General features: G+C 50.4%; 10 protein-coding genes across 10 annotated transcripts; 6 read left to right on the forward strand and 4 right to left on the reverse strand.

Moving 5' to 3' along the window:
- Positions 1-108: 108 nt before the first annotated feature.
- AA0111_g9801 (hypothetical protein) lies at positions 109-1,391 on the reverse strand (the record flags this gene model as incomplete). The annotated part of the gene is made up of 4 exons (XM_028656401.1): positions 109-933; positions 987-1,043; positions 1,089-1,154; positions 1,209-1,391. The coding sequence occupies 4 exons, from the start codon at positions 1,389-1,391 to the stop codon at positions 109-111; spliced, it is 1,131 nt and encodes a 376-aa protein (XP_028502730.1).
- Positions 1,392-3,531: 2,140 nt separating this feature from the next.
- On the reverse strand, positions 3,532-5,279 carry AA0111_g9802 (hypothetical protein; the record flags this gene model as incomplete). Its single annotated transcript, XM_028656402.1, has 2 exons — positions 3,532-4,924; positions 4,987-5,279. 2 exons carry the CDS (start codon positions 5,277-5,279, stop codon positions 3,532-3,534), a joined length of 1,686 nt encoding a protein of 561 aa, XP_028502733.1.
- Positions 5,280-5,729: 450 nt separating this feature from the next.
- AA0111_g9803 (hypothetical protein) lies at positions 5,730-6,995 on the forward strand (the record flags this gene model as incomplete). Its single annotated transcript, XM_028656403.1, has 1 exon — positions 5,730-6,995. One exon carries the CDS (start codon positions 5,730-5,732, stop codon positions 6,993-6,995), a length of 1,266 nt encoding a protein of 421 aa, XP_028502732.1.
- Positions 6,996-7,387: 392 nt separating this feature from the next.
- AA0111_g9804 (hypothetical protein) lies at positions 7,388-7,953 on the forward strand (the record flags this gene model as incomplete). The annotated part of the gene is made up of 2 exons (XM_028656404.1): positions 7,388-7,543; positions 7,594-7,953. 2 exons carry the CDS (start codon positions 7,388-7,390, stop codon positions 7,951-7,953), a joined length of 516 nt encoding a protein of 171 aa, XP_028502652.1.
- A 586-nt stretch (positions 7,954-8,539) lies between these two features.
- AA0111_g9805 (hypothetical protein) lies at positions 8,540-9,643 on the reverse strand (the record flags this gene model as incomplete). Its single annotated transcript, XM_028656405.1, has 2 exons — positions 8,540-9,206; positions 9,315-9,643. The coding sequence occupies 2 exons, from the start codon at positions 9,641-9,643 to the stop codon at positions 8,540-8,542; spliced, it is 996 nt and encodes a 331-aa protein (XP_028502734.1).
- Positions 9,644-10,143: 500 nt separating this feature from the next.
- On the forward strand, positions 10,144-13,075 carry AA0111_g9806 (Polyketide synthase-nonribosomal peptide synthetase; the record flags this gene model as incomplete). Its single annotated transcript, XM_028656406.1, has 2 exons — positions 10,144-12,117; positions 12,167-13,075. 2 exons carry the CDS (start codon positions 10,144-10,146, stop codon positions 13,073-13,075), a joined length of 2,883 nt encoding a protein of 960 aa, XP_028502736.1.
- Positions 13,076-13,168: 93 nt separating this feature from the next.
- AA0111_g9807 (Nonribosomal peptide synthetase 14) lies at positions 13,169-22,058 on the forward strand (the record flags this gene model as incomplete). The annotated part of the gene is made up of 4 exons (XM_028656407.1): positions 13,169-16,921; positions 16,971-17,568; positions 17,617-17,944; positions 18,011-22,058. The coding sequence occupies 4 exons, from the start codon at positions 13,169-13,171 to the stop codon at positions 22,056-22,058; spliced, it is 8,727 nt and encodes a 2,908-aa protein (XP_028502735.1).
- A 1,255-nt stretch (positions 22,059-23,313) lies between these two features.
- Positions 23,314-24,435, forward strand: AA0111_g9808 (hypothetical protein; the record flags this gene model as incomplete). The annotated part of the gene is made up of 1 exon (XM_028656408.1): positions 23,314-24,435. The coding sequence occupies one exon, from the start codon at positions 23,314-23,316 to the stop codon at positions 24,433-24,435; it is 1,122 nt and encodes a 373-aa protein (XP_028502651.1).
- A 521-nt stretch (positions 24,436-24,956) lies between these two features.
- Positions 24,957-25,481, reverse strand: AA0111_g9809 (hypothetical protein; the record flags this gene model as incomplete). The annotated part of the gene is made up of 1 exon (XM_028656409.1): positions 24,957-25,481. The coding sequence occupies one exon, from the start codon at positions 25,479-25,481 to the stop codon at positions 24,957-24,959; it is 525 nt and encodes a 174-aa protein (XP_028502729.1).
- Positions 25,482-26,264: 783 nt separating this feature from the next.
- Positions 26,265-26,504, forward strand: AA0111_g9810 (hypothetical protein; the record flags this gene model as incomplete). The annotated part of the gene is made up of 1 exon (XM_028656411.1): positions 26,265-26,504. One exon carries the CDS (start codon positions 26,265-26,267, stop codon positions 26,502-26,504), a length of 240 nt encoding a protein of 79 aa, XP_028502667.1.
- Between the last annotated feature and the right edge of the window lie 955 nt (positions 26,505-27,459).

The raw sequence follows: 27,459 nt of genomic DNA on the forward strand, positions 1-27,459 counted from the left end.
CCATTTACTTGCGAGCAGAGTATTGATCCAGCATAGTCTCACAAGCCCGCGGTCAGCCCAACAACCCCGCCACCCATTATAACCATCGCACTACACCTTCATACCGTATTATGCACTCAATGAATTCCAACGTTGGTCAACGCCATGGGTAGAATTGTACAAGTCCACTCCATCGTCCCCCACACTCTCGGAATCGATCATCCACTCATCGTTGCGGGAGATGATCAGCCCTCCGGTCGGCTCTGTCTTGCCAGCCATCCGTCCGCTCTGTCTCGATGTGACTTCCGACCGGTCCGTCAGTGGCACCGATCCGCTATAGTCATGTTCGCTTCGGGTTCTGCGAGACCAGACCTTGAGCAGGGGCGCACATGGGGGGATACTCGAGCAGACAACCGCAAAACACATGCATACAATGGTCCAAATGAAGGCGTCGATGTCATCCCATGCGAGATCGCCCCCGTTGATGACCTGCGCGTAGTATACAATGCGCACAATGTTTGTTGCTGACACAAAGATTCCCAAGCTGAAAGTAACAGTAAGACCAATCTTCTTCTTCAACGGCAGCCGGAGGTTCCACAACAAACGACTGGGTAACAGCATGATGGCTATTTCGTTAACGAGGTCCAAAACGACTGGCACGACAACATGCGCCACCTGATCCATACAATAGCCTTCCGTAGGTCCGTTTGCCGGTGCTCCAGGGAACATGAGGTACACACGGTTCCAGAAAACTGGCGCTGGGATACACTGGAGGATGAAGAGCAAGGTGGTGCTTATCCCAAGAAGGACGCAAATTACCGTACATATGTATACGCCGTTGATGAAGAATCTGTCGTGATGTAGCATACCGAAAACTCGAGCATAGAGGCTGAGGACAGAAAGTTTGGTGCAAGTTATGCTCAATGCTTGGAGGATGCTTATGATATAGCCAAACTGTCTCCAAATCAGTACTGCAGATGTAAAACATATAGGTACTAAAGGCGTACCATGAATATCGTCGCGACGTTGTGGGGCGCTTCAGGATCTTCCGCAATAATTCGAAGCTGGTGCCGTTAGCTACCGCGCATGTATAGCTCTTTATTACCCACTGTATGTTTTCCGAAGCCATAGTCCAGAGCTTTGAGCATACATCCGGCAATACCAGTAGCAAATACCTTGGATCTAAGTCAGCCTCAGGTAGAATTGAGATCTCGCATCATGCTACCTACCCCAGCAGCAAGAGCCAGCCAGTTGTCAGCATGTTTCCACGGATTTGTAACGAACGACTGCGCATAGAATCTCAAGGCCACAGCTACGACAAGCGTAACAAGACATACTACATGCACTGCAATGACTTCGTCCGATCGGTCTTCTGCCCAGTGCTGGAGCTGAATCTCGGTGGCGTTCGACATCTTGACGCCTCACGTCAAGAACTGGTGGCTTGGGTTTAGGATAACAGTGGTGCACACTCTGTTCTCCATGTCAAATACGAAAAACGACCATGCGCATAGGAAAATGCCGACCCGCAGATGACGGTCAGCAAAACGCCGAGCCTGCGTCTGAAGTGTGGGTGTGTATACCCATTGGATGGTAGCGAGGTAAGCAACAAATAGGCAATATCCGCCCATTGCAACACAGTGTTTCCTATATCTTACGGCAGCCTGGCAGCCAAGGTTGGAAGGCTCCAGGTATGCTTCAACAGCACCCCTGCCGTTATCCAATACCGGTACTCCAACATGTACGGGTGAATTAACGATCGCCACACACCATAAGCCATAAGCACCGAAGACAGATTGCTGAGCTACGAGCAATCATTATTGAAAGTCTTCCCGTTCACCAGCACCTAGCTTTGGTGCCTGTTGATTCGAACACTGGCGATTAGACTGCACTTGCATTTGCATTAGCTGCGGTCCCGGGGCGCACCTTCCCCGAGCCTGACCGTTGCTTACCGGTCGACGCGTATCCCGTATCTGTACCTCATCTCAAACGGACTGTCAGATCCTTTGCTATGTATGCCTAGGAAAAATCACGGCCTTCGCGAGGGAGAACATAGAACGGAGCGGCATGTTCCCCTTTTGTGGCGTACTTGCGCATGATCTGGAATAGGAGCCAATCAAAACACTCCATGATGAACCCTCCCACCACGCCGCAATAAGCGGCACAATGTATATATTGCCGGGACTAAGTCGCGTCAACTCACACTGGTTGGACTACTACCATGTTTACACCTCCTACCTCGATTAGCAAAACCCGGGACGCCTGCAACAGATGTCATTCCAAAAAGCTCCGGTGCGAAGGAAACGGGCAGTCTTGCACCAGATGTACGCAGGCAGGCTCAGCGTGTATCTTCAGCCCGCGTCAAGCGTACAACAGCTCGAACAGACGGCGGCGAGCAGATGCACCGAGGACCGCAAGGAGATGTTCAGCCAGCATCTCAACGCGTTAGTATACCAAGGGCCACAATTTTAGTCAGCATCACTGAACCCCGTACAAGGTTCTACATCACAAGAACCGCCTGATTGGACAACAACAAACCTGGGGGCGCTTTTGACTCCCGCCTCGGACACTGCTGTCCTACCACTGCCACGGGACGAGGGGATTGACTTCTGGAATCATGACGACTCGGGTAGGGCAACAACCAGCGCGTTCTCGGGCAACGCCATTGCTCAAGAAGTTAATCAAATCTTACCAACTGACGTGTTTGGGTCTGGTGCCACCATATTTCCCCGCGCGCGTAGCACGGTTGTAGAAGCCACGCTTTCTTCCGTGGTCCACGACATCTTCCACAACCTCGGTACACTCCGACTAGAATTTAGAGCACTTGATGGATCTATACAGTATCCGGAAGTGTATGCGCGCATCTTCCAAGTATCGCAAGCCTTTGTACAAATACTAAAGGACGTTGAAACTCAGGATGTCCCCTTTCTCGATCCCAAGGATCGTACTTGTGCTGAAGTGGAAGATGCGGATATCGTCTGCACAATGTCGTGCTTTCTGAAGCTTTTGACAGGCTACGATCGGATCTTTACATTTTGGCTCGATTTGATGACCAGCTCCCTAGAAGACGCAACCGTGAAGGCGACATTCCGCCACACAATCACCCACTTGTTACCGACTGTATCCATCGGCTCTTTTATAGCACCGCCTTGCTATCTCTCACAGCTGCGTCTGGTCCTCGACGTAGCCGGCCGAATGTACGACGAGTTCCAGGATGGGCTTAAGCGCTTTGCCAAGACGCTCAGCGAACGTGATCGTGCGACTTCGATGGAGCGCATTTCTTACGTATCTGATACGACTACTGAGCTGGTCATAGGTCGCGAAAGATCAGTCGCTCTAAAAAAGCAGAAAGTGCTGGAATGTTCGCAAGATGAGGGTCTGAAGAGGCGTTTCGATACGACGCTCATATCTAGCTAGTATACTTGTCCATTTTTCTCCTGGCTCACATGGAAAGAGCACGAACCACCAAGCAGTCGGGTGTATTGAAAAAGTAACAAGATCGTGTAGAGATGTCCAACACGAAAAGACGGACATGGAACAAACGTACACATTCCATCATTTCTTCGCTTCATCTTTGGTTTCGAGACCAAACTCCGTCTTTATAGTGTCCTTGAGCTTGATTTCTTTGAGAAACCACGTTGCTAGAAATCCCAAAGCCGAAAACGCGATGAGAACCTGCCAAACAGTCTTGAGTGCACCTTGGTATGTTTGGATGAGTTCGGAGCGTGTCGGCTCCGTAAATGCGCCAATGTAAGCAGCCGAGGCTCTCTCATATGCCATACCATTCTGCAACAGTGCTCGTACATTCTCGTCGGTGATCTGATTGGACAGCTCTCCAAAACGCGTATTGAAGATAGCCGCTGGAATCGAAACTCCCCATATTGAGCCGAGACTACGGAGGAAACCCCACGTAGCGGTTGAGGAAGCGACGTCGCTTTCAGGAAGACTGACCTGTACAGCTGGGAGAGTTGAGGTGGTTACGAGTCCAATACCAGCGGCTCCTATGATTTGAAAGACTACCCATTCAGCCATCGATGAGGCAGAATCAAGCATGGTGAAAAGTCCCGCGGCAAGAGTCATAAGGGCAAAGCCCACAATGTTCAGCGGTTTGTAACGGCCAGTAGCAGTGACCAAGCCACCAGCAATGATCGCGAAAGGGAGCACTACGATGACAGTAGGCAAAAACTGAACGCCCGACCGGGTGGGACTACTTAACAATACTGCTTGGAAGTACAGTGGTAGGAAGTAGGTTATCCAGTAGAGTATCATGCCGTGGACAAAGACTAGTACAAAGCCAGTAAGCGAGGTACGGTTGGTGAAAAGCCTTGCAGGAACAACCGGCTCCTTCTGACCACCAATTGCTTCATATATGTGGAACCCGATCAATCCGAGAAGCCCTAGAACGAGAGGCACGATTGTACGCCAAGACGACCATGGGCAAAGTGTTCCTCCGTAGGTTAAGGCAATCAAGATGGATACCATGGATAACGTGAGGATGACGTTCCCGGTGTAATCGAGTCGCTTGAGTTTGTTCTTTAAGGCCATTTCCTTGTCGTACTGAACTTGCAAGAAGGCGATCAAGAACATCAGAGAGACACCAGCTACGGGAAGACCGATGTAGAAGACCCAACGCCAGGAGGCTCTATCGACCAGTATACCCCCCACAAAAGGCCCCAGCGACGAGCCAACAGCGAAGAAGGCGAAAACGACCCCCATGACAGTGCCGCGCTTTCGCTGTGGAACTAGATCGCACACAATAATGTCGATAAGCATGTTGACACCTCCAAGACCGACGCCTTGAAGTGTGCGTCCAGCGATGAGCATTCCAGCGGATGTCGAACCTCCAGCAATACCGCTGCCAAGCGCAAATACAGCAACTGTGAATATGATAGGCCATCGGCGACCAAAGACGTCGGCCAGCTGTCCGAATAATGGCTGTACGACCGCGCTGATGTAATTTTAGTTATATGGACAATATCAGGATATTCATGGCACAAAGGTGCAACTCACCTAGAGAGAAACAGTGCGTTAACGAACCACACATAGAGTTCGCGAGAATCCAGCTCATGAGCGATACTGGGGAGCGCTGTGGCGGTAACAGTGGCTTCAATTGCGGTAAGAAGGGAAGTAAAGCACAGGCTGAGGATAATCATCCAAAATCGCCATCCGTAGTGGGTCGTATCTTTCGGGAGAGCATCGTCTACCTGACCCTCTGGTGCCAAGCCAGTCTCTAGAGTGTGCGTGTGTTGCGTAGCTGAGAAACCTTCCTTGGTCTCGCCATCGGGTGTCGAAGTAGCAGTCATGTTGTTTGTGTAGAGAGATTTCAAGTGTTGAACGCAGATGCAGATGCGGATGTTGGTCAAGGCGATGACATACGTGCAAGTATTGGAGCCACGGACGAGAGATTTCGGCTCCCACGCATGATTTTCTTGTCGACATTGTCGAATTCGCCGGGACCTGCAGTAAACCATGTACGAGAAAGTGAATTTGTGATCCGATACATTGGTTCGACCAGTGTTTGCACTCCCGCTGCTTTGTTCCATTGGCACTCTAACCCCTGTTCGGCGAATTTGCGCGTGCGTTTTGCTTACTTACATGCTGATACGAGTGTGCAGGCTGAGAACCTTCCCGGCGTGTTCGGTATTTTGACCAATGCCTCGTGTTAATGAAAGCGTCCAAGTACGGACAGAAGGTTTATCTCGTTCGAAGCATATCATTTCGAATCAAAAAGCTAGCATTACATCTTCGCCACCATGCATCGATTTTTCAAATCCGAGTTCTTCAACTTTGAGTTCTTGCGCATTCTAAGCACGACGCGCTATGGCGGTTGTGAGATCGGAGAAGCTCTGGAGGCTGCGGCGCAGATCAAAGACGGTGACCCGCATTCATGGAGTACGCAATGGTCACTCCTCAGTACCAAAGCTGAGGAATTAAGCAAAGAAGCGCAAAAGGCGGGCGACACAATCACGGCCCACAATGTCTTGTTGCGAGCAAGTAACTATCGACGTGCAAGTCAATACATGCTCAACGCGCCCGATCCTACGGAAGCAGCCTTGGCGGTTACCAGGCTAGAGAAAAGTGAGGCCCTATTCAAGCAAGCCCTGTTGCTTCAGGAAGGGGTCATGGTCCATGAACTAGCGATCCCCTACGGCAAGGGCATACACCTTCCAGCATACTTGTATGTGCCAACCCAATTTGAAAAGAGTAAAGGCATACCTCTGGTCATCAACCTCTCAGGAGGCGACTCCACGCAGGAAGAGATGTTTGTGGTGTCTGCGTGCGCCGGACCGCCGAGAGGATATGCAGTCCTTACCTTTGAAGGCCCAGGACAGGGCATCTTGCTGAAATGGGAAAGGTTACCCATGGAACCAGCCTATGAGAAGGTAACATCCACGGTGCTGGACTTCCTCGAGCATAACAACTCGAGTGACCATGCCAACTATGGGTTGGACCTCAACCGGATTGCCGTTGTAGGACAGTCGATGGGCGGTTATTTTGCATTGAGAGCCGCAGCCGACCAGCGTGTCAAGGCGTGCATCGCGGTCGATCCTCCATATGACATGTGGGATCTGGCGCTCTCTCGTATGCCGGGATGGTTCATGGGAGGATGGGTCCGCGGAATTATCACAGACTCCGTGTTCAAGTGGACGGTGGGTCTGCTGTCAAATCTCAACTACCAGCTGAAGTGGGAGGTGGCGCACTTGCAAGCTATGTCGGGCGCAGACAATGCGGCAGACGCTTTCCGGTTCTTGAAACAGCTCACCCTGAAGAACGCTGATGGGAGCGAATATCTTCGTAATGTCAAGTGCCCGGTGTTGGTAACCGCGCCAACCAACGCAATGTACTTCGATCTTGAAGTGAATTCGAAGAAAATCTTTGCGACGCTTGATCATATGGAAGATGGAAAAAGAGAGTACTGGGTCCCTGACACATTGTACGAAGGCGGACTGCAGGCCAAAGTGTGTGCTTTCGAGTTGGCAAATTATCGCATCTTTGGTTGGTGCGATAAACATCTGTAGATATTACGTAGCAGCAATGAAAAACAGTGCCCTAACAGGCATATTTATTCACGTACAACATATCAGTCGTTGCCGTTAGTCAAGTTGCTTCGGAGAATTTGAAGCCTGTACTGTGGGGTGCACCGTGGCGTTCGTTTGGAGACCAATATGCCATCATCAACCCGGGTGCTCCTGCTGATTGTCTGAGCGACAGGAGCAGCATGGTGTGATGAGCGGCGATTCTTCTATGGTGCTTTCAACACAAAGCAACTGACGAAATCGCCGAAATCTCCGGGTACGGGTGAAGCTTTCATATATATCCTGCATAACGGGACGGAGACTGCCGCTACATCAATACAGTTTTGCCGTCGTTCAGCAATCAAATTCATATCCATTCAAAACCCCGCAACGTAATGGCACCACAGAAGGAAGTCGTTCTTAGGCTAGCCTCAATGCGCTACTTGAAGGCTGGCGTCTCGGAGGAGGACTTCCATGAGTACTCCACCAACTACCATGCACCCAAGGCAGCTATCATCCAGGCGCGCCATGGCGCTCTCAGGGTCTCCCAAGTACGTATGGATACCCTGGTTCATACCACTGTTCGTAACGCGATGCGTAGATCCATTCACCAACTGCCCTTCGCAACCTCTTCAAAGAGAAATTGCCATGGGTTGTCAGGCCAGGCTGGAAGGTTGATGACCATGACATATCAGTCGCAGTTTGGGTCCGCACGTCGGAGCAAATGCAGGCGATCGTCACTGATCCAGACTTCCAGTCGTTGATCGCAGGCGATGACAAGATCATCGATGTGGAAAATGTAACGGTTACGGCAGGGTGGGAGGAGGTTTATATTGAGGACGGCAAGATCGTGAACATTGAGGATGGGAAGAGCCTGTATCCGCCGTTCGCAGAGTGCGTCAAGGTTGGAGATTTGAGTGTGCGCAGCGAGGTGACAGCGGAGGAAGCCAAGAACATCTAAGTAAATCTCGAAGATCCGTCGAATGAGACATACGCAGTGTATCGAACCTCAGCTCGAAGAGTCGCCATAGGGGTGCTGTGTGTTAGATTGCGAGCTGCGGCATGTTTTCGCTGCGGATTTCAAGGTCAGCCGCGCACCTGGCACAGTTGAATTCGTGTACGTATTAGCGTTAGGTTCCACTAGAAGCTTGAGTGCCTGATTCAAAATCAACCCATAAGCAACATGAGTAGTTGTCCTGTAGTCTGTGTAGCGCCTAAATGCCATGACTCGAACGGAAAGATGGATGTGCCAAGCCTGTTGCTAGCGTGGATTGACTGTGGCCTGTGCGCAAAAGGTCCAGCCCGTCATCCTCTCCTATCTGCTTGATTGTGCTCTCTCATAGCGAGACTGTATCGCAGGCCAAGCCATCTTCAAAAACGAGCTCTTTGCTAGTAGGTACGCGCTCTAGTACTCGTTACCTGCTTACTATAGCTCTCCGGCACTGTAAGGTTTTGGCGTTGCCGGCGTGGCTTTCTAACATCAGCAAAACATACATTGCATCACCATCTACAGCGCCATGGCTAGAGAACAGGCCTGCGAAATGTTCTTATCTGCCAACTACATACACAAGCTTCTTCCCTGAGACCTTGCCCGCTCGCAGCATTTCGGCATCGTCTATGATGCTCGCTAATCCACCGTCCCGCACCTCGATCGGATGCGCAATCACAATACCTTTCTGAACCAATTCCTCCATCTTAGTCGTCCATCTCCCCGCGAAAACAACATCTTCTGGGGCTGCTGCCTTCTGATATTCGGTGGTTAGCTGAACTCTGTCCCCGAAGACCGAGTAACCAAGCACCCAGTCTACAGAGATGTCGCGGCGTCGCAGTGCAAGCCTCCTGGGGAACGGATTCAGTGATACATATCGACCCCCTTTAGGCCCCACTGCCCGGTAACAAAGCGATGTCGAGGCATCGTCGCCGATGCAATCGATTACGTACTGGAGTTTCCCAGCGCAGAACTCCCATATGTCATGGCCGGACGTCGCTTGCGCGTAGTCGAAAGCACGCTGCGCACCGGCCTTTTGGACCAGAGCAAAGTTGTGCGGTGAGCACGTTGTGATCGTTTCGAAGTCAAGATCTCGCAACAACTGCAGAGCTATTGTCCCGGTGGCAGTGGAACCACCATACACAAGAATGGGTACTCGTGTTGTGTTTGTCAATGTGGATGCGGCTTTGATGGCTTCGCCAAAGTCGTCAACAAGGCCCAGACTTCTGAAGGCCAGGCCGCATGTGACCAAACCAGTGTTCTATGATGCTGCCTCTGTAAAGGTTGTCGCGCTTGGAAGTCTGATGCAAAAATCGGCTTTGGCGACAGCATACTCCGCAAAGGCACCATTGTCTGGTCGTGCCACAGAGCCACCAAAGACAAATGCGCTCACTCGATCACCAACCGTGAGCTTCGCCCCAACATCTTTACCAAGCATCGCCACAGTCCCTGCCATATCGCAACCTCCAATAGTGTCTTCAATCGCTGCATGCTGTACTGACTTAACGTCGGATGGGTTGAGAGCTACTGCATTGATGTTGATGAGAACCTCGTCATCCTTTAATCGTGGTATTGCCATATCCAGCCTCAACTGCCATGTCTTTCCCTGTGTCGCAACCAGCGCTCTCTGATAGGTTGGAATGCTTTGCGTAATGTCGGTCATTGTCGCAACTCCGTCGGATCTTTGAAAGAGGCCTGGAATAGTCAAGCTAACTTTTTTTCTGAAGCAGCCAAAGGATGTTGACGCGACTTTCCTCAATCCTGTGCCAGGCTTTGACCTTTGTGTAGCCGGCCTCGGTCTAACCGCGAAAATCCCGATGAACACTCCGATGAACCATGCCCACGTCAGCCGGCGACTTCATCTTTAACATTTTGCTGACACATATGTCCGGATCGCAGGCCAAGTCTCGGGATGACTGACTTCCAAACACTTCACGCACCACTAGGATGGTCGGCGATTTACTCCGCGGTGCTTTGGAAGTCGCGAACTTTGATACTTTCGGAGCATTGGAAGCACTGCTCTTCTTTCGAATCAAATAGTTTTGTATGTATCTCGCTGCTTTCTTGGATCATGACATGTTATAGTGGTTATTGTCCTTACCTTGTCATTCAAACCTCTTGCTTTGGATTGCTAAACGCGGAGCACAACCCAGCGTAACAGCCATGGCGAACGAACCATCGAAGCCGATAGCCATAGTTGGTAGCAGCTGTCGATTGCCAGGGGGCGTGTCGTCACCATCCGAATTTTGGGAGCTACTCTGCCATCCTAGGGATCTGTCACAAGAGATACCCGGTGACCGATTCGACGCCAATGCATTTTACAATCCAAATCCGGACCATCATGGCACCTCTAACGTTAAATCTGCGTACTTCCTCCAACAGGATCCGGCCCGTTTCGATGCGTCGTTCTTCAATATCAATCCGCGCGAGGCAGAAGCCATTGACCCCCAACAACGCATGCTTCTCGAACTAGTATACGAGGCTATGGAATCTGCTGGATACCCTCTAGAGTCTCTGCGTGGAACCAAAACAGGCGTCTTCGCTGGACTTATGTCGACTGACTATCACGACATACAAGCGAGAGATGTCATGAGTCTGTCACAATATCATGCAACCGGGACTGCCCGTAGTATCCTCTCGAACCGGATCTCCTACTTCTACGATTTTCGGGGGCCCTCTATCACGATCGACACAGCATGCTCCTCTAGTCTCGTCGCCGTACACCTTGCGGTCCGGGCTTTGCGCAACCGCGAGTGCAACGTTGCTGTCGTAGCTGGCGTTAATCTGATCTTAGGCCCCGAGATGTTCATGTCTACTTCGAATCTTCACATGCTTTCACCAGATGGCAAGTGTCAAATGTGGGACGCGAAAGCGAACGGTTATGCTCGAGCTGAAGGAGGCGGAGTCCTTGTCCTGAGAACTTTGGAGGACGCATTACAAAACCAGGTCCCGGGCACAATACAAAGCATCATTCGCGAAACAGGTGTATACTCAGATGGAAGGACACCTGGGATTACCATGCCATCTAGTGCTAGCCAAGTCGACCTTATGCGTACGACTTTCGAGAGAGCGGGGTTAGATCCAACCAATCCAGATGAACAGTGTCAGTACTTTGAAGCCCACGGAACTGGAACACAGGCTGGCGATGCTGCCGAGTCCAAGGCGATCTATACCGTCTTTTGTGAACCGTCCGAGAGCATCCGAACCCACTATTCGCCCCATGATACTAATCCAGCGGTGCCACCAATACTTGTCGGCTCAGTGAAGCCTATGCTTGGTCACTCTGAAGGAGCGGCTGGTATCGTTGGGCTTCTCAAGACCTCGCTTTCTCTTCACCACGCCATCATACCACCCAACCCGCCCATTCAGCACCTTAGTGACAAAGTGTCTCCGTACTCGAATCGCCTCAAGATACCCCATCAGCTGCAAGAGTGGCCTCCGACAAAGACACGACGAGCTTGCGTTAATAGTTTCGGCTTCGGCGGAACGAATGCACATGTGATTGTCGAATCATATGATGACCGTTACGACGGCACGTCCATGGCCATCGAAGACGAAGTTATTCTAGGCCCTTTCGTATTCTCCGCCACCTCTCAGAGCTCCTTGCAGAAGATGATGTTGTCATACCGACGATATCTGTCAACCTGTGCGCACATTAACCTGGCTGATTTGTCTTGGTCTTTGTTCCAACACCGGTCTAGTTTCCCAGTTCGAGCAGCGGTCTATGCGCAAGATGTCCCTGGACTTGTCGGAGCACTAGAGAGGGAGGTTCATTCTGCACAAACGCTCAACCCAGTCTCGTCGGTCTCACCGTCAGCCCCGCGAAAGGGACTTCTCGGTGTTTTCACTGGACAGGGCGCGCAATGGCCATCGATGGGACGTTCTCTTTTTTTCAAGTCGAGACGTTTCGCATCTACCATGCATGAACTTGATACCTACTTGCAGGAACTCGCAAGCCCGCCGTCATGGTCTCTCGTGAATGAGCTTTTAAAACCAGCTTGCGACTCTCGTGTTCATATCGCTGAGTTCTCCCAGCCGCTATGCACTGCACTGCAGATAGCACTCCTCGACGTCTTGTTTACAACAGGTGTTCACTTCGATGCTGTAGTGGGGCACAGTAGCGGTGAGATAGCCGCCGTAAGTCTATTGCTCACGTCGCTACTTCTTTTTCGCTAACAGACAATAGTCCTATGCTGCAGGGTGCATCAATGCTCGGGCTGCGATCCAGATTAGCTTTTTACGTGGCCGTGCTGTGTCGCGCAGGACAGACGGACAGGAAGCGTCAACTTCCATGATGGCTGTTGGTTGCAGTGCACTTGAAACCGAACAAATTTGTAGAGAACCCGCATTTTATGGGAAGATATTCCTCGCCGCTAGCAATGCTCCGTCGAGTAGCACAGTCTCAGGCACCTTGGAAGCTTTAGAGAGACTCGACACGCAACTCCACGAACGGGGCAAGACTGCAAGGATGCTCAAGGTTGATCAGGCATACCATTCGCCTTTCATCGCACATTGTTCGGAGGGATATCTTTGTGATCTAGCAGACTGCAAGATCGACTACCGCTCATCTTCAACGTCCGTTTGGACATCAAGCGTCCACGGCTATCTGATGGACGAATGCGCCGACTCTGTGGACGATGAATACTGGAGCAACAACTTGATCAATCCTGTACTCTTCAAAGAAGCCATAGAACACATTTCAGGGTCACATGGGCCGTTCTTGGCTGCCCTGGAAATTGGCCCACATCCTGCCCTTCGCACCCCAGTTGTATCGACAATTGAAGGGGTCACAGGCTCAAAAGTTCCCTACATGGGAATCTTGGAACGTGGTATGGACGCGAATGAATCTCTTGAGAAGTGCCTTGGTAAGCTGTGGACGGATCTCCCGTATCTCGATTTCAACGAATTCTGGAGGGCATGTCGGGGGATTGACTACCCTACTCCACAGTTCCTGGCCAATCTTCCACCGTACTCTTGGGACCATGATCAGACCTTCTGGAAAGAATCTCGACTATCAAAACAGTTCCGCTTCCGCACATCTAAACCGCATCCCCTTCTAGGTGTACAAACTACGTGCATCGACGATCAGTTCTAATGGCGAAATATCCTCAAGCTTGAAAATCTGTCTTGGCTCAGAGGACATGTTGTGCAAGACGATATCGTACTCCCGGCAGCAGCGTATGTCTCGATGGCATTGGACGCTTCTGAAGTACTATATGGCGATCGTTCTGTGCACCTGGTTGAGCTCCAGGACTTATGCTTTGAGCACCCTGTGACCGTCGACGACAATACGCAAGGTGTAGAAATTTGTTTCTGGCTTCGTAAGCTTAGCTCCCAACACAGCTCACAGGACGGTGAGTACATCTATGCTGAATTCTCTTGCGCGGCCGGGAGGCCCGATAGCTCGCAAACACCCCGGAGGAACTTTTGTGGTAAACTTCGCATCCAGCTTGGCGATATCTCCTTATCTGCGCTGCCAGAGCTTACCCCTTGTGGAAGTGATTTACAACAGGTACACGTAGACGAGTTTTACAATGATCTCGCTAGTGTCGGCTTGCCGTATTCCGGTACATTCAAGGGACTGGTTGAAGCTCAAAGGAAGCTCAACTATGCCGAGTCTGGTGTTCGAAAAGCTCCCAGTATCTTTAAAGTACACCCAGTGTATCTGGATTTGTGTTTCCAGGCCACCTTTGTAGCATATGCTGCACCCGGTGATCGAAGTATGTGGTCACCATTCTTACCGCAACACATCCAAACCGTTAGTGTGAACCCTTTGGCGTGGCAGGAGAGCCGATTGGGGAGAAATGATATCCATGTCACTTCCAATATCACTGGAACAACGCCGGCTCGCGAGACTCAATCGGCAACTATCACTGGCGACAGTAGCGCATTCAATCAGGACGGACGCTACACGGAAGTTCAGATCGAAGGACTCAGATGCGCCGCCTTGATGCCGAGCGGGCCAAGTGATGACACAATCCTGTACAGCCAGATCGTCTGGCGGCCGTCCATCGCAACTGGCCTCGTATTACCAGCAAACGCTTCTCTTCAACCAGAGGAGCCAGGTCTTACAGAGCTTTGTGAGCGCCTTTCTCTTTATTACTACAAAAGGCTGCAGCTCGCGATCTTGGAAGACTGTATCCCACGGGCGCATCGACCGCTCTTCAACTATATCGCGCACTTGCTGCCCCTGGTTCTTAGCGGGAAACATCCGACTGCGAAAGCGGATTGGTTGAACGATAGCTGGGAGGATCTCGAGAAACTCACTCAGCGATATCTTGCGTCGGTAGATGTTCAGCTGATTCAGGCAGTTGGCGAGAATATCGTCCAGGTTGTCAAGGGAACCACAACGATGCTAGAACATATGCTCGTTGATCAGATGTTGACGCGTCTCTATATCCAAGGTATTGGGTTTGAGAATGCGAACAAATTCTTGAGTCACGGCGTCGCCCAATTAGCGCACCAACACCCGAACATGCGAATTCTCGAGATTGGTGCTGGTACTGGAGGGACATCCTCGAGCGTACTTGAAGCTCTCGGTGATGCATACTCATCGTATCATTTTACGGATGTTTCTATGGGTTTCATTTCCTCAGCCGAGGCCAAGTTTGGCACAAAAGCAAGAGCGATGGACTTCGGTGTTCTTGACATCGAACAAGATATCATCGCGCAAGGCTACGCAGAAGGAGGATATGATCTCATCATTGCGTCCAATGTACTGCACGCCACATGGAATCTCAGACATACACTGCGTACAGTCCGCCGCCTACTGCGTTCTGGAGGCTATCTGGTCCTTCTCGAGACCACTGGGGACTTACTACGTTGTGGCTTTATCATGTGTGGGCTACCAGGTTGGTGGCTCGGCCAGAATGATGGTCGTGCCTTCAGTCCCACACAATCTTGTGGACAATGGGACGCGCATCTAAAAGCTTCAGGATTCTCTGGCGCGGATTTGGTGACGCACGATAATGTTGACGAGCAGATGCACAGTTTCTCAGTCATATTTGCTCAAGCGACCGATGCTACAATCGATAGCATTAGAGCTCCCATGGCTTCCGTATACACGTGCGACGAAGTCATGCTTGTCATTGGTAATGCAGGTGGTAACTTAAAAAGTCTTTTACCAGACACAAAATCATTCCTTGAAAGCCACAGTAGAAGCGTAGTCACCCTGAACTCGCTCAACAACATTACTGCGAAGCATCTCGAACCAACGCCCCACGTACTATATCTTGGGGAGCTCGACGCGCCCATATTTGCTGACATGAGCCCTGAGTCCTTGGCTGCAATACAAAACCTGGTCCAGCACTCCAAAAGCATACTTTGGGTAACGAATGGCCGACACGTTGAGAACCCATATTCTAACATGATGGTCGGCCTCCTACGTTGCATACAAAACGAGTCAACAAACATTCAGATGCAGGTCGTTGACTTTGCATCCAAGGACGAGATTACTTCGCACGCGTTGGGAGAAGCATTCTTACGCTTCATAAACATGGCTGCCGCTGCTAACAGCGATCGACTTTTGACGTTAGAGCCGGAACTAGCGATCGTTGGCAACAAGATTCTGATCCCTAGGGTCCTCCCAATATCCGACATGAACGCCCAATGGAACTCGTTCCGCCGAGTCATCCGTCAAGACTCCGTCAGAAGCCGCCAATCAAGCTTGAATAACTCATCTTCTTTCAGTTCCAAGCACGAAACTCTGGAAGTACCCAAGATCAAGATATGTGTCGAGGCATCAACTACTTTAGCTGTAAGGGTTGGCTCGTCCTGTTTCTTGTTCTTGGTGCTCGGCCATGTCGTCGCAAGCGGGCAGCGAGTTTTGTCCCTAGTCCCTGCAACAGAAGGGGTACTGGAAGTGCCTTCGAATTGCGTCAATCCGCTAGCCTACGACTGCATCAAAGACGAAAGGCTTCTTTTCCAGAGTCTATGCTACATAGTTGCGGAATCTATTCTCGAGCGATGTATTGGAAAGACCATCCTGCTCCATAACTGCGATTGGCGCCTCGTCGAGGGTATCCAAGCAGCTACGTCACACATTCGCCCATCAAGCAGTATCCTCACCTCAGCTTTCATCACAAGCCACCGCCCAAATCCACCGGATATTATTATTCATCCCCGTGCAACAAAAGCACAAATCATTGTTGCATTTCCTGGCGATCTGGATTTCCTTGTTGACTTCACGACACCCAACGCAGCTGAGACAACGAGCTCAGAGAATGTGATTCAAAGTTTGCAAGACCGGTGTACAGTGATACGCTCGAACGAATTTGTTTCTTCGGAGTCTAGAGTCCCAGCACGTTGGGACGCGCACCGCATTCCAAACCTACTTTGCACAATGGCCGAGCTGGGTCGTGATTCGAATGACCATCGGTGGATCCAGGGAGAGATGGGCGCCGGATCTGGTTTGACACGTAAAAGCCCACCGATTCCACATGATGCATTGATCCATCGTCTCGACACTACGAGGCTTTTCCGATCCGAACGCACTTATCTCCTTTGCGGCTTGACTGGCGAGATCGGGCAATCTATTTGCACTTGGATGGTTCAAAACGGTGCACGATATGTTGTACTCGCGAGTAGGAGCCCAAATCTTGATCGCTGTTGGTGCCTGCCGCTGGAACACTTGCGCGCCAAGATCGTCGTTCTCTCGCTGGACGTATGCAATGAAGAAGCTCTCAATGAGCTAATCGAGAAGCTGCGAGCCACAATGCCTCCAATCGCTGGAGTAGCACATGGCGCCATGGTATTGTCTGATGCCACTTTTGCGAACATGACTATGAAGGAATTGCAACGAGTGTTGCATCCCAAGGTAGTCGGCTCAATTAATCTCGACCAGGCCTTCAAGCACGATAAGCTGGACTTCTTCATCATGTTCTCTTCTCTGTCCTGTGTCATTGGCAATATTGGCCAAAGCAACTACGCGGCGGCAAACATGGTAACCTACCCAGGGTACGTTTTGTAGTCCAACTGCTAACATACACCAGTTCATGCAACCGATCGCGAACCAGAGACGAGAGCGAGGACTCTCGGCTTCTGTAATTGATCTCGGTATGATTGTGGGTGTGGGTTACATGAACCGAGCAGGACCTGAACGAGTTAAGATCATGGCGCGTGACTTCATGCGGGTATCCGAATCGGCACTGCACGACATATTTGCACAAGCTATCATAGCCGGTGCGCCTGAATCTGGATACCCTGCTGAGCTGATCACCGGTCTAGCTCCTGCTTCGTCAACCGACACGCCAATGTGGTACAGCAATCCCATCTTCTCGCATCACCGAAACAAAACATTAGTGTCGAAGGCCCTCAATATGGACAAAGCGGCTGTTTCTGTAGCTTCGATCAAGCTGCAAATCGAGGCTAAGAGCACACAAGATGCACTTGAGATACTGCGCTCCAACCTCTCCACCCAGCTCGCGGATATTCTCCAGCTCAAGGCCGCTGCTATCCAGTTCGATAAATCTTTGATACAACATGGGGTCGACTCACTGATGGCAGTGGAAATCTCTTCGCGGATATACAAGCACTTTGAACATAAGGTTTCAGTGCTGAAAATACTCAGCGGTCTGTCCGCAGATGAGAGTAGGCAGCCCACACAATTTTTCAAGTACTTGCTAACGCTCTGATCAGTTGCTTTGCAAGTCCTTGCGTCCGTCAAGTCCCCTGAGACGACCATTCAAGTAGTTCCCGCCAACAAGAAAGAGTTCGGTCAATCTCCCATCGGCAAAATCGGTGCTTCAAATGAACTCCCAGCCGTTGAGGGCTCGTCAACATCCGTCGAAATTGGTCTGAACCAGTCGACAAGCGCCGACGAAAGTCAAACCCAGTTCTCATACAACGATTCGGGGTACAACTCTGAGGGTGAGAGATCGAGGTCGCGGGCATCGAAACGTCAAAGAAGTCTGTGGTACACCGCCGCCTCCTTTGACACGCCGACCATGTACAACTGTACATGGGTGTACGCGATAAATGGTCGCATTGATAGTAAAAGATTGGAAACAGCGATTTGCTCAGGCTGTCACAGGCATGAAACCATGCGCACAGCATTTAACGTCGAAGACGACACCGGCGAACTTGTTCAAGACATACGACCAACCCCAAATCACGAGTGGGTGTGTACTGCCATCGAGGACGATTCCGCATTGGAGAACGCTATTGCAACGGTCGAGCATCAGGTGTACGACTTGCAGGGGGGCCGAACGTCTTCTTTCATGCTCTGCACTTTGTCGGAACAAGTACACTACCTGATAGTTGGCTATCACCACATCATTCTTGACGGAACTGCGTGGCAGATTGTCCTGAGAGACGTTTTGAGTATGTACAGCTCAGGCGAAGTGCTTCCACTCGCCAGGATGCAATATCGCCACTATGCACTAGATGGCGAGGAAGATTCCGAAGATCATCGCGCATTTTGGAAAGCTCAGTTTGCTACAGTTCCTTCCACACTTCCGTTGTTTCCTTTCGCCAAAACAGCTTACCGTTTTCCAATTCAAACGCCGTCAATACACACTTTTGAAGAAGCGGCACCCGTGCACATCACAGAGCAGGTCAAGATGGCTTGCCGCAAGCTTGGTATTACGACGATGCACTTTCATGTTTCAGTTCTCCAAATTATGGTATCCTTACTTGCAGGCACACGAGAGCTATGCATCGGGATGGGTGACGCGAACCGAAACGACGAACGGTATGGAGATGTTGCCGGACTCTTGGCAAGCGTACATCCATTGCGACTTGTTCTGGAAGATGGCGTGTCATTCGCTCAAGTTGCTGGACAAGCACGAGATGCAGTCTTGACTGCCATGGATCATGCCCAAGTCTCTTTCGAAACGATAATCGACGACATTGGTGTGGAAAGAAACTCTTCTTTCACCCCTCTCTTCCAAGTCATGATCAACTACGTTTCCGGCTTCTCAGATCGCATCAATTTGGAAGGCGCGACCCTAAAACATCACTATGCAGCCGAAGCAACACATGCCCAGGACCTTATTCTCACAATCCGAGATACTAGGGAAGAGATGAGGTTATACTTCACTGTTCAGGAGAGTTTGTATACACGTGGTCATGCGCAGATGATGGCAAAGATTTACATCGATCTTCTAGATCATTGTTCCATTAACGTCGATGAGCAAGTGAATGCGCTCGATCTTCTCAGGCCCGAGTGGAGAGAACAAGGTTTGCGACTGGGTGAAGGCCCGACCATCCCGTTGCCGAATCTCGAGTCATTAGACCGTCTCATTGCAGACAAAGCCGGCCAATATCCCAACAATATCGCTGCCAAGGACGACGCAGGCCGTACAATCAGTTACTCTGGTCTCATGGATCGAGTAGGCGATATTGCAGCTACTTTGGCGACCTGCGGCACGTCAAGTGGCGTTCCAGTCTGCATCATCGGCGATCACACCATCGATGTATTGTGCGCCGTCATCGCGGTGTGGAAACTGGGTGCCGTCTATGTACCCATCGACGCTGACAATCCGCATGAGCGGATCAAAACCATGTTGAAGAACTGCAAAGCTACCGTGGCTTTCGTCTCCGGGGAGAAGGCAATGAGCACTGCAAGAGAGACCAAGATCAGCGTTATCATCACTGCCGAACTGCGAGTTCATAGCTTGACTGATGAGTTACCGGTAGCCATCATGCCTCCTGATACTGCCGCGATCTTCCACACTAGTGGCACCACTGGCGAGCCTAAGGGCGTGATACTGACCCACGATAATCTTCTCACACAGGTAGCAGCAGTCCAGCAACGATACCCTTCGTCACAACCCCGAGTACTTCAACAGAGCGGTCATAGCTTCGATGCTTCTTTGTTCCAGATACTTGTGTCGCTATGCACTGGCGGGACCCTTGTCATGACCGCCCATCGTCGAGATCCTGAGATTATTACTAAAATCATTTGCGATGAATCTATCACGACTACACTCGCCGTACCCTCAGAATATCTGATGTGGTTCCAGTATGGCAAGGAACTTTCGAAGGCTTCGCATTGGCATACGGCATTCTGCGGCGGAGATGCGATGACGAAAAATGTCATACGCGGCTTCGCGGCTTTGGAGCTTCGAAACCTACAACTAATCAATGCATACGGCCCCACCGAAGCTTCTATCACTTGCTCTATGGGTACGGTGAATTATCGTACAAAGGACTCCGAACTTCTCTCAACAGGATCCGCGCTGCCAAACTACACTCTATCAGTCGTAGATGAACAAGGTCGACCTCTTCCGCCTGGATGGACTGGTGAGGTGTGCATCCAAGGAAGAGCACTCAGCCCTGGCTACGTTGATGCATCGCTTCAGGTTTATAGCTTCGAGTCGCACAAATCCTTCGTCAAAGACCTGCATGAAAGCTACCTGACGGGCGACGTTGGCAGAATGACCGGAGACGGCAACCTATTGCTCATGGGGCGTATCGTTTCTGATTCGTATCAGAAGATTCACGGTAATCGCATCGAGCCTCTGGAGATATCGAAGGTTATACTCCAGGCCTCGGATGGTGCTATCGCTGAATGTGCGGCCATCATCAAGAGTGATGAGATACCGTTCATCGTGGCATACGTCACGTTTGCGAGAGATCATAACATCGAGGCTCAAGAGGAATACCTTCGTAGACTGAAAGGTAGTCTACCTTTGCCTTCATATATGCTTCCAGCCACTATCCTCCCCGTAGCTGAGCTGCCGAAGACTAGTAGTGGAAAAGTGGACAACAAGGCTCTACGCTCGCTGTCGTTGTCCAGGCAGCATTTGACGGAAATGTCTCAAGATTGTATCACTGCAGACGAGGAGATCGTTGCCGCGATCTGGAACGAAGTGATCCCTACACCATTGCATTCGCTGTATAAGTCATCTTCAGCGGACTTCTTTTCTGTGGGTGGCAACTCTATACGTTTACTCAAGGTCATCAGCAAGCTTCGAAATTTATCTAACTCCGACTTGACGCTGCCCACCGTTCTCGAAAACCCCACGTTAAGCGGCATGGCTGCTTTGATCCGGTCCCCGGATCCCCCGGAACAAGATCGGAACGTCAGGATTGACGAAATGGATTGGGGCTGGGAGACATCACTCTCCAATTCCATTCCGATACACATTGTTCGGTCGCCATCGAGCACGAAGAGTAATACTGGACATGTGGTGTTGCTCACCGGGGCCACGGGTTTCATTGGACGCCATATTCTCAGCATTCTATGCAGTCATGATCAAGTGGCTGCCGTTCATTGTGTTGCTGTACGCTCGTCCGACAGCCTGCAAGACATCGTTACCACCTATCCCAATGTTCATCTGCATGCAGGTGACCTGGCTAGTCCGCTCCTTGGCCTCTCTCAAAAAGACTTCTCTGCCTTGGCTGCCAGCATCACCATGATTGTGCATAACGGTGCTACAGTTTCTTTCCTCCAACCTTACGCTTCTCTCCGTGCAGCGAACGTAACATCGACCAAAGAGCTCATTCGTCTAGCAACACCCCGCCGGATTCCGTTTCACTACATATCTACAGCCGGCGTTGCCGAGCTAACAGATCTGTCGTCGCTGCGCGAGAAGTCAGTAGCGAAATACATTCCGCCAGCGGGTGCGAGCGGATATACAACAAGTAAATGGGCAAGTGAAGTGGTTCTGGAGAACGCATCAGCATCATACGAAATACCGATTACAGTGCATCGTCCGAGCAGTGTTGTCGAGGCCGCTGAGACGCCGGATGAGGTCCTTCCGCTTGATGCGTTGGGCACTCTGCTGCGATTTTCGAGGAAACTCAGGGCTGTGCCACTGCTGGAGAAGTGGACAGGTTGTTTTGACATGGTGCCTGTGGATCAAGTAGCTCAGCACATTGTAGAGGAAGCGCTTCTGCCATCTACTGGCGGCATTCGATACAAACATATCGCGGGCAGTAAAACGGTTCCGGCGCAGGGCTTGGACAAGTTCGTCGCGACACAAATGCAAGACCTAGTGGAAGTTGTACCGATGGAGGACTGGATCGACCGCGCAAATGCGCATGGGTTGAGGGAGGATTTGAGCGAATGGTCACTTGCAGTGGCGAGTAAACCAAGATTCTTGCCTCCTATTATGATGGGGTCAGATCTGTAGCCATGGGCGCACATAGCATGTTTGTTCATATTTACAAATTGTATCAATCTCTGCATGGAAACTCTTGTGCCGACTTCCGAGACGTGGGCAGTGGTATAGATTGAAGGCTCTCATGTTCCGCAGCTTCAGTGCAACTTTCCTCGGCCCAGGAACACCGCCACCAACTTCGGGGCTCCCTGTGACGCCCGTCCAAACTTATCCTTCACCACGCTGTGCTACAAACCAACCTTTCAGATCATGGATCATGTCAGAAGAATGCGAAAATCAGCTGCATGCATGTCAAAAATGCAGATTGCGCAAAGTCAAATGTGACCGGCAAGCACCCAAATGTACCAACTGTGCGAAAGGCAGTGTCGCCTGTATCGTTGTCGACCCGATTACTGGAGAGCAATATGCACGTGATTATGTCAGGCAACTAGAAGAGAAGGAGCGCGATCTAACGCGAAGACTTGATGCACTCGACGATGCAGGCGTTGTCACTCCAGTCTCGACTGAGAGATCGGAAGGTTCCCATCCGACACCGGTAGGCCCCGAAACGGCAGCGAGCTCGGGAGCTCAAAGCGGATTTGTCGGCGATGGCAGTGGATTAGGTTTCTTGCAGAGCATTCTTTCTGATATTTAATGGCAACACCATCGCGCACAAATACTGGAGCAGCTGAAGAAGCGTCCTCGCATCGTTAAGCATCGGCCCGTTGCTAACGCTCTGCCACCGATCGTACAAGCGCGACAATGGTTTGACAATTATTTTACTCGATTTCATGTCCACCATGCTCTTCTACTACGCATCGAGATGCTGGACGTCTTCAACCGGGTCTACTCAGTCCCGCCATCACTATGGAGGCTCTCCGCTCAGGACAACTTCCGCCTTTTCATGTTATTTGCAATCAGCGACACAACCAGACATCGGGCTTGCCAAAGTGCTGGTCAAAGTGCTGAACATTCATACGGCTACTATCTTGCTGCTGAAAGTTGACTTGCCGATATATCGCTGATCAAAGGTCTGGACGCTATTCAGAACTTATTGCTCATAGCAAGGTTCGGCATGTACCATCGTATTGGAGTGTCGATATGGGGAAATCCCCACCGTTGTATGCGCCAATGTGTCGAATGGGGTCTGCATCTGAACGCATATGGCAATCCGGACCCTTTGAAAGAACAACACCAGCGCAGGATATTTTGGGAGTGTTGCGTTCATGATCGTTACAGCTCTGGCATTCTGGGTCGTCCTTTCGCTCTACTTGAGTCAGAAATAGGCATGCCACTGCCAATAGCTGCCGACGACGAGACGATCATAACATCTGAGACAAATATACTTGATATCATTCCGACTGTCACGGCTTTACAACCAAGCGATGTCTCAATCGAATTGTTCTGCATCAAGCTGCGACGTCTAAGCTCAAGGGTGCACACGGCCTTTTACACCAGTCGCAAATCACACTCAAGCAGTACTGCAGTCGGCACTCGGACACCAGCACTCCGATCAATCGGAAATGTCTACTCGTCGCTCTCTCAATTCGATAGCAAGCTTCATGCGATACGGGCGTCAGCACCTGTCTTCTCAGAACCCAGATGTCTGTACGAGCGATATGAGTGGCACGACTTTATGTATGAGAAAGACCGCCTTCTGCTTGCCCGTGGCGCCATGCACAACCTTCCGGCACAACAGTTCTCTGGCGCGTCCATACTGAAGGAGATACTGAGAGCGTGCTACATGTCAGCAACGCGTACGATAGAGTTGTATGCGAATCTACGAAGCAAAGACGCTATCACTTGGACGAGCAGCTACTTTCAGATCATCTTCACAGCCGGTCTTACTGTAATCTATCGTGTTATCTTGGATGTCTTGACCGACAACCATGGGCTCTCTGCGACTCATACGGACCCTCTGCGAACACTTCATATCTGCGGCTCACTATTAGATTTCTTCAAAGTCAAGATGCCAGACGCAGGGTCTTTTGCGACTGTGTTTAATGTTATGAAGGAAGAGTTTGTGAAAGACCGTTTCGCGCATTTACTACCCTCGTCAGCCAACGTCGCAGCGGCCCCTACTTCACAACACCGCCAGCAGCTCTCAGGCCATCTCTCAAATCCGGAAGTTTTTCCGGGTCATTCAGTCAATGAGAATCCGCTACATTCGGGCATAGGTACTGTCGATGGACATTATCTACTATCCGTTGACAAACAACAGCAACAAACAACAGCAGTTGCCATCTCACTTCGAGACCTTCCCGACATCACAACTGCTCAATTTCCGCAAGAACTTACTATTGGTCTTACACACGATCTTATGAACCAACTTGAATCAGGGCTGGGTGAATACGCATGGGGTTCGCTAAATCCCCAGATGAATTGCTGGAATCTTCTCGGTTACGAATAAGCAGGAATATGAACGATGAGCGCAAATTGTTTTGTTGAGCAGTTCGTTTGTTACATAGCGCCTTCAGTCTTTATATACTCATACAATCGATCTACTGCTGCTATCGCAGTCTGCATTTGCGTCTCAGCCGTTGCAGCATCTACGTGTGGAGTATTCACAACGCGTCCGGTCTCCCAAAGACTACCATATACCTCTTTTGTTGGTGGTTCATTCTCATGACAGTCAAGACCCGCTCCCCAGATGAGACCTTCTTTCAAAGCGCGCTCGAGATCCGCCTCTTGCACGATTGCACCTCTCGCGGCGTTGATCAAAATGGAAGTGCGCTTCACCATCTTCAGTTGTTCATACGAGATGAGACCTCGGGTTTGTGGCAGAAGAGGCACATGTAGTGTTAGAACGTCAGAGACAGAGAGCACATCATCAGGCGTCTCTGCCCGTGTGTGCGCAATATCCTCCCAAGCATCCTTTGGCAATAGTGGATCGTATGCGACTATACGACTTCCTAGTCCGCCTTGGAAGATTTATGCGACTTTCCGCCCGATGTTCCCCATACCCACGATGCCGACCGTCTTGTCGTTGATGATCAAGCTGGAGCAAGTTTCTTTCGGTACCTTGATGCCAACACTCTGTAGCGCTATGATGCGACCAGTCTCACGAGCTACAGACATCGTGAGCGAAAGGACTGTTTCGGCGACAGACTGCGCATTGACTCCAGGCGTGTTGAAGATCTTGATTCCGCGCGCTTTGCAGGCTTCTCCATCAATCTTGTCGGTCCCGACACCCTGTTTCCCGATGGCTTTCAGGTTCTTGCATGCTTCGACGTCTTCTGTGGTCAGGTACGATCCGCGAATCACCAGGTATTCAGCATGCTCTCTCCACTCTGCGTGCTTGGGGTCTGAAGGTAGTATAGTGTTGAATAACGACCGGGCGCGTTCGATGGCTTGAGGATGTAACGTATCTAGTAGATAAACGGTTTGCTTGTTGGCTCCGTTTGGCGAAGTTGAGGATTCGGAAGTAATTCCCGAGTCAATAAGTCCTGGTGCCATGGCGACAGCTACGGTGTGATAGCAGGGTGGCTGATGAGAACTCAAGTAAGTGAAGATTTAAAGGCCAGGGCAATGTCGAATTGCAAGTGGTTGACAAAAAACGGTCAGGACACTGGAACAACACGTGTCTGGATGTACAATGCCTATAGAAATGCGGACACACCAGGTTCTGAAATACAGACAGCATTTTGCCATACTGGAGAAGCCGACACCGCGCTCACATGCCGAAGGACAGATGATGTGCAGAGTAACACGGCTTGTCGGACGACCACCGATAGCACCAAGCTCAGAAGAAATGTCTAGGCAAGTGACTAGTAGGGCATCTGGGATCTGGGGAATGTGTGGGCGACACGAACCATCCCCGCACGCTGGACAGGCAACGATGGACGGGAAAACGCATGGCCAACTGTGCAACATGACATCCATATGAGCGATGTGGAGTGGTCTGCTGGCATCTCGCTCTTCTACGTGGGATACATCATCTCACAGATACCTGCAAACATCATCATGTCGAAACAGAAGCCACGCATCTGGATGCCCTGCATAATGCTAGCATGGTGATCCGTCACCATGTGTATGCCTGCGTGCACTAGGCCATGGCATTTCATGCTTTGTCGCTTTCTTGTTGGCTTCACCGAGGGTCCATTCCTCCCTGTGGTGGCGCTTATGACCTCAAGCTGGTATACCAAACAGGAAGGTCCTCTACGGATGGCAATCTGACACGCAGGAAACATCGTCTCAAATGTGTTCTCTGGTCTAATTGCGGCGGGCATCTTGACCAACATGGACAATATTGCGGGTCTACATGCATGGCAGTGGTTTCTCCTGTTGGAGGGTATCGTGTCCGTCATGGTTGCCATTCCCGGATTCTGGCCTCTTCCGAACTTGCCCAACAACACCGGAACATACTACTTCACCGCTGAAGAGCGACAGATGGCGCAATACCGTCAGTCCGTGTCTTCTGGTATGGTATTAGAGAACGAAGAAGTGGACTATATTGGCGGATTGATGCAGGCTGTGTAAGGTCCATTTACGTGGCTATCTGCCAGCATACATTTCTCTCTTATCATCGCCCAGTCATTCAAAGACTTCTTTCCACCCATCATGAACACTTTGGGCTTTGGAAAGGTTCAAACCTATCTGGTTCAGGCTCCGCCATACGTGATAGCTTATATCGGCACGCTGATCATGTCATGGTCGTCTGGTCGTATGCTCGAACACGGCTATCATATCATCGGCGCTATCTCGACAACCCTCATGGGAGACTACAGTTGTGCCTCGTCCGTGGACCAAAAGAGCTGCACTTATTGGGACCGCAAAATGTGTGTCAAGCGCCAGTCATTCATTCAAGCCATATTTTTTCCTCACGAACCAGGAGCCGAGATATGAGACAGGAGGTGGGTGTATCATTGCCGGATGTGGCTTGACTATCATACTGTGCCTTGCGACGAAGTGGTGGTGCAATAAGAAGAACAAGGATTTGATTGCGAAAGTGGAGCGAATAGGGGTGACTGATAGCTAGAGATTTGCAACGTAGGCTGCTAATAGAGGGAGGTTTCGAATAGTCTTTATAGCAGCACTACTAAGGTTATTAACCTATTAAAGGTAGTGTTATCTCTATTACCTTAGTATAATCTAAGTATGCTATTAGAGGTATATATAGATACAATATCCTAATGTAGACACCTAATAATTCTAAAGTACTCTAGTTATTTTTAAGTTAGTAAAGTAATATAAAGTTCTCTAACAACTAAATTATAGCTATAGCTAGTTTTAGCTATTTTATATCTTAAAAAAAAATCTACTAACGTAGTTTATAAGCGAGTAACGCACCTAAGCGAGTAACGCACTTTTGCTAAGACCTTACTAAACTTTAATTAAGTTGTAATGCCTTAACGCAACAGCGTAAAAATAATCTTAAATAAAGTAGATATACAGCTTGCGATATAGGCTATCTAAAGAGACGCGTTACTAACAA

The sequence above is a fragment of the Alternaria arborescens genome (assembly GCF_004154835.1).
Source record: "Alternaria arborescens strain FERA 675 chromosome Unknown contig_29, whole genome shotgun sequence".
Lineage (NCBI taxonomy): Eukaryota > Fungi > Ascomycota > Dothideomycetes > Pleosporales > Pleosporaceae > Alternaria > Alternaria arborescens.